General features: G+C 38.1%; 1 protein-coding gene across 1 annotated transcript in view; it reads right to left on the reverse strand.

The window, feature by feature from the left end:
* Positions 1–2,379: 2,379 nt before the first annotated feature.
* The window catches only part of LOC135219794 (uncharacterized), a 4,428-nt gene continuing 1,807 nt past the window's right edge, over positions 2,380–5,000 (reverse strand). The window contains exons 2-4 of the mRNA XM_064256866.1: positions 4,585–4,676; positions 4,146–4,199; positions 2,380–3,534 (exon numbers count right to left, since the gene is read on the reverse strand). Coding sequence (XP_064112936.1) covers positions 2,447–3,534; positions 4,146–4,199; positions 4,585–4,654 — 1,212 coding nt within the window. The 5' untranslated portion in view covers positions 4,655–4,676 and the 3' untranslated portion in view covers positions 2,380–2,446. The remainder of the gene's footprint in view (positions 3,535–4,145; positions 4,200–4,584; positions 4,677–5,000) is intronic.

Here is a 5,000-nt window from a genome sequence, read left to right on the forward strand (position 1 = left end):
AGAAAGACGCTACTCAGGGAGAACTATTTACAAATACTGCAAATGAACAGGGATTCGCTAAGAGAATTCTCACCAAAACTTTCTTTACCTGCGGACATTGCAATCAATATCAAACTCTGTATTAGGAACAAAATTTGTACTTAAAGTCAATCCTCGTAATCAGAAATTAGCGAAGACGTCAGGAGCTCTATTCTCCTCGATACTTAGTGGTTCATAAATGGAATGTTTGAAAACTCGGTTTGTCATATCCAATCATTCCTACTGAGGTTATCTGGGTGAGGTATGACGCCACGTCAGTTTTATTTAGTCTCTCAATAGCAGTCGAAACGTTTAAGCAGAAATTATAGCAATTAATCGTAAGAATACTGATGCAATTGCATGTGAAATTTTTCTAGTTTTCAATAACTTTTTATTTCACACCTGACTGTTGCCTTTATTATGAATAGTTCCTACATACATATTAGCGCCGCATTTAATCGTTATTTGCACTTTCACTGCTTTGTTTCGTCATTCCTCTGAAGATATGTCTGAACAATTAATGATCTAGAGAATTTAAAATACAATCTTTTATTCACCTTAATCTCACTAATATATATATATAATATAATATATATATATATATATATAATAATATCTATATATATATATATATATATTATATATATAAAGGGAAGAATGTACAGATTCATCATATTTAACTTCCCATGGAGACAGAGTCCGAGCGACAGCTTAAGAAAGCTGATAACTCTTTTCTGGGATGGTGTGACATTAAGATGCTTACGAAGCAGGTCAATGGTCGCCCTGTGGGTATGAGAGTTCGAGAGATGACTTTGAAACCAGTTGAAAGTGGTTTCTGGGTGTGGACGAAGGGCGTGAGTTTGTCTGTACGTGTACGAGCTATGTCTGTTCTTAATGGCATGGATTAGCCAGGAACGATGGAGACAGGTACGGGGAGAAAAGGCAAGATGCCGGGATAGCTCGCGAAAGTTATATTTTTTTTCAGTGTGTGATATTCCAAGCTGCAATGAGCAGATCTAGTGGAGGGGACTAAGTGTCCTAGTTAGGGGACTGTATTTTGGAGAGGAGATAATTGGTGTTTGACTATTACTGATTAAGACTATTACTTCACGGGGGGTTATCTGAGTTAATTGAACTGTGAGTTATCATTCTATTAATTATCCTGTAAGAACCTGAGTTATCCAATTAGTACTTTACTTTGAATAAACGCATATTTTTGTAGTTCTGACTCTGATTTGGTGACCTTAGATGATGGAGTGGAGGTTGAGAGAGAGAGAGAGAGAGAGAGGCTATTGTCAGGGTCTGAGGGAGAGAGAGAGAGAGAGAGAGAGAGGGGAGAAAGTGTTACCAGACTTAGTTTGCCTTCCGCTCTTGGCTAAACGCTTACCAAATATGAGAATAACGGGGGCGATGCTCCCGTTGTTTTTATATATATATATATATATATATATATAATATATATATACGTATATATATATATATATATATATATATATATATACACACACAAATATCATAATTCATTATTTGACGCAGGACAAATTAATACATAAGTTCATGATTACTTTAGTATCGCAGACGGCATTCGGTCAACTCCAGCGACAATGAACGTGTGTACGCTTTAAAAAAAAAAAAACCTTTTTGAAGAACTGTTTTTCCTTACATCAAAAGCAAAGGAAGATATAAAAAAACTGTGTTCAGAAATTCAACAGATATTTATTTGGCATGAAAGTATAACAGGTTAAATAAGCAGTGTGAAGTTTACTGGCCTATTGACTATTTCTCTCTTAATATATGTGGAACTGATAGGACTTCCTTGTAACCCTGTATATTTCCATCTATTCTACGCATAAAGTATGGAAGTTCTTTACCTAACAGTTTTATTTCGTAACATTTTCCTTAATATTCTAACATTTACTAACGTCTGGAAGATTCAACAACTCTAACTTGAGCTGCATACTATCTACCGCTTGTTCAATAGCCATCCTTTGTTGCTGTTTGTCGTCGTCGCCGGTGGCAGCATTGGCTTGACCAATCATGCTCTGAATCTGACTAGATAAGGATTCAAAGGTGTCCTGCAGATCCTGCAGTTCTTCCTCCAGTTTCACGAGGGCGTTGAGAGCAGCGGTAACCCCAGTCTGCAGGTTTTCAAGATCATTGGCATGGGACTGAAGACTTGCGGTTTCCACTTTAATCTGATCCAACCGTGTTTTCTGAGGAGAAACTCTCCCGAAAAGTGTTCGTAATTCCTCAGTAATTGAACCAAGTCTGTCTAAAATGCTTTTGATTTGTCTACGATTTTTCTTGGCTTCTTGTCTCAAATGACGGACTTGAGCCTCTTCTGCACTGACATCAAGGTCGACATTTTCCTGCTGCATGATCAAATTACATGCTCTTTCGACCTCGAGTTGAGTTGAATTTTCATTGATCATGGATGAGATTCGGCCACCAACTCTGCAGAGAGAGCTTGCAAAGTACTGAACGTGTCTGTTTTATTTTGCATCACAAATACTAACTCAGCGACCTGCTGACTGATCTCAGAGTTTTTAGCATTTAGGGTATTAAGCTGACCATTTAGAGTAGACTTTTCTCCTTCCAGGCGCCTTTCTTCAGCTACAACTCCTACCAAGCCATCCTCTATGACAGCTTCTTCTCTAGTCAAAATTTTGATATCCTCCCCCATCCTGACTGCATACCTGTCGTACCCATCGGCATCACTGCCAATGTTCTCCAACAGAGAGGTCAACTGCAACTGCCACTGCATAGCCAGCTCTCCAACCTCATCAACGTCATCCCTGACGAAGCCTAGGAAGTTACTCAGTTCATTAAGGATAAGCCCTTCCTTAGAATAAGAACTGATCTGCTGTTGCTTAAGTTCAATTTCCCGAGTCTTGGAGGTGATGACACCTTCAAAGTACTGCCGCACAGCAGCAGCATCTGTAACTGCAAGAGCTTCTTGAGCACCCTTGATCTCATTCTGTAGACTCTGGATGTCTTTCTTCAATCTGTCGAGATGTTTCTGGTTCAGCTCACGGGTAGACAAAGCCTGAATCTCCTTCTTATTTATAGCTACTTTCCTTTGAAATTCCCCTTTATACGCATTGGCCTTGTGGTAAACATTTTTAAGGCCACTCAAAATACTATCACCATTTCTCCAGGGGATTGTATTGTTCTGGGCCTTTTCCAGATCCCTGTTGTAATGAGCGATGTGCTTATTGTACTGGACCTGATGGGCAAAAGACTCACGCATAAGGGGAGTAGTGGTAACCAATGTGGTGTAGCCTTCTACGGCATTCATACGGTCACAGATGGTAGAATGTTCTAAACTGGATGGATTAAGTGCAATATTCTCAACAGGTATTTCTTCCTGCACGCACCGAAGGGGACTGGTGACCTGGTCAGTCGGAGTACATTCACGAAGAATATCATCAAACATAGTTCCAGTTGGGCATACTGCAAGTCTCGGATATAACCTGCCTCTGTAGAGCGTGCATTCATAGTATTCTTCGCATGAACCTGTAATATTAAACAAAGATCATCATTAGAACTATCAGAACCATCACTTTTATTATAATCACTAATATATAAATCCGAATAATTAAATTCCTCTTATAAACAGAAAGTAATTAGTGCAACTGCATTGAAGTAAAATAAATGAATGGACTGGCAACGAGCAAAACACTAACTTCTACAGCTATGGATCTAATTCTTGAAAACTTAGCTTGGTAATTCGGATATTTTATCTAAAAACTATAAATGAAAATTGTGTGGAGTGAACTCAAACACAAGTAAACAATAGGTATGAATGACTGATGGATTTACTGGTTATGATCCTGGGACACTTTCGCTATGACTTCTGACAAATCTGAATTGTTCTGATTAAGAATCTCCCTTGTCTTAGTACTCATTTTCATTCTCTACTAAGCCTGATATTATATTGATTTCTTGTTTTGCATAAATTAGCAAGTGAACTTTTCTACTGAAGGGGCTACTTCACTCAGACTAAAGCAGTTGCTGCATGTAAATACTTCATTTGCAATTTTACGAAGCAAAACATGATTTTCCGGTGATATTTTTCACCCTCCCTCCTACAACAGCTACAATGTAACAGGTAATTCTGTACTTACCCGGTGAACTGAACTGGCCAACCTCTGTGCACTGTATGTCCTCTGCATCTGCCACTGTAAATACGAAGTAAAAATCGATCAGTAAACTCCATGTTGTAGAATTAACCATACTTTACAAAGCCAGTCTTTGTCCGGGTAAAAACAATTGCTTTACATCAACCGTAAGTTTCAGGAGGCAAAGCTCGAGGTCGGAAGCAAAGGTATCTCTATCTGGCCGAGGGAATATATGCAATGAGGTGGAAGGGAACAACGTTTGACCTCCCTCTTCAGTGATAGAAGATTATAGCGATCAAGTAGAACACTCGGTTAGAAATTCAGTTTGGAAAAAGAATAAATTAATTTATATTCTTCGGACATAATATACTAATCCACGACTCTTTGCTTTCGCCCTGGAGTGCTTTATAAAGGTAAGCAATGACCAAAAAATCGTTTAACTAACCATAGAGGCAAAAGGCTGATATCAGCAGCGGCAGCAACGCGCCAATTGACGCTGATGTCCTCCTGGCCATTTTCTCTTAAGGCTGACACAACCTGCAGAATTCAACAAAGTACATAAATTAAGCTGCAATCATACAAGAAAAATTCATAATTTTGCATTAAAAAAGACTTAAAGGATTAAAAATACACAAAGTTACCCAGTGTTTCAAATTAAGTTAACCACAATTAATTAAATCATTTTAAATACGAGATTTATAATGTATACAAAAATCATACTTAAAACAGCACTGAAACATCCGAATATAAATCTTCCAGAAAACATTCATTCACGAAAATATCTGAGTAATACTAACAGCGTATATCAATCAAAGTTAACAACGCCCATTCTCAAACGCACAAGCACAAATTCGAGTGAAA

The sequence above is a fragment of the Macrobrachium nipponense genome, chromosome 1, assembly GCF_015104395.2.
Source record: "Macrobrachium nipponense isolate FS-2020 chromosome 1, ASM1510439v2, whole genome shotgun sequence".
NCBI lineage: Eukaryota > Metazoa > Arthropoda > Malacostraca > Decapoda > Palaemonidae > Macrobrachium > Macrobrachium nipponense.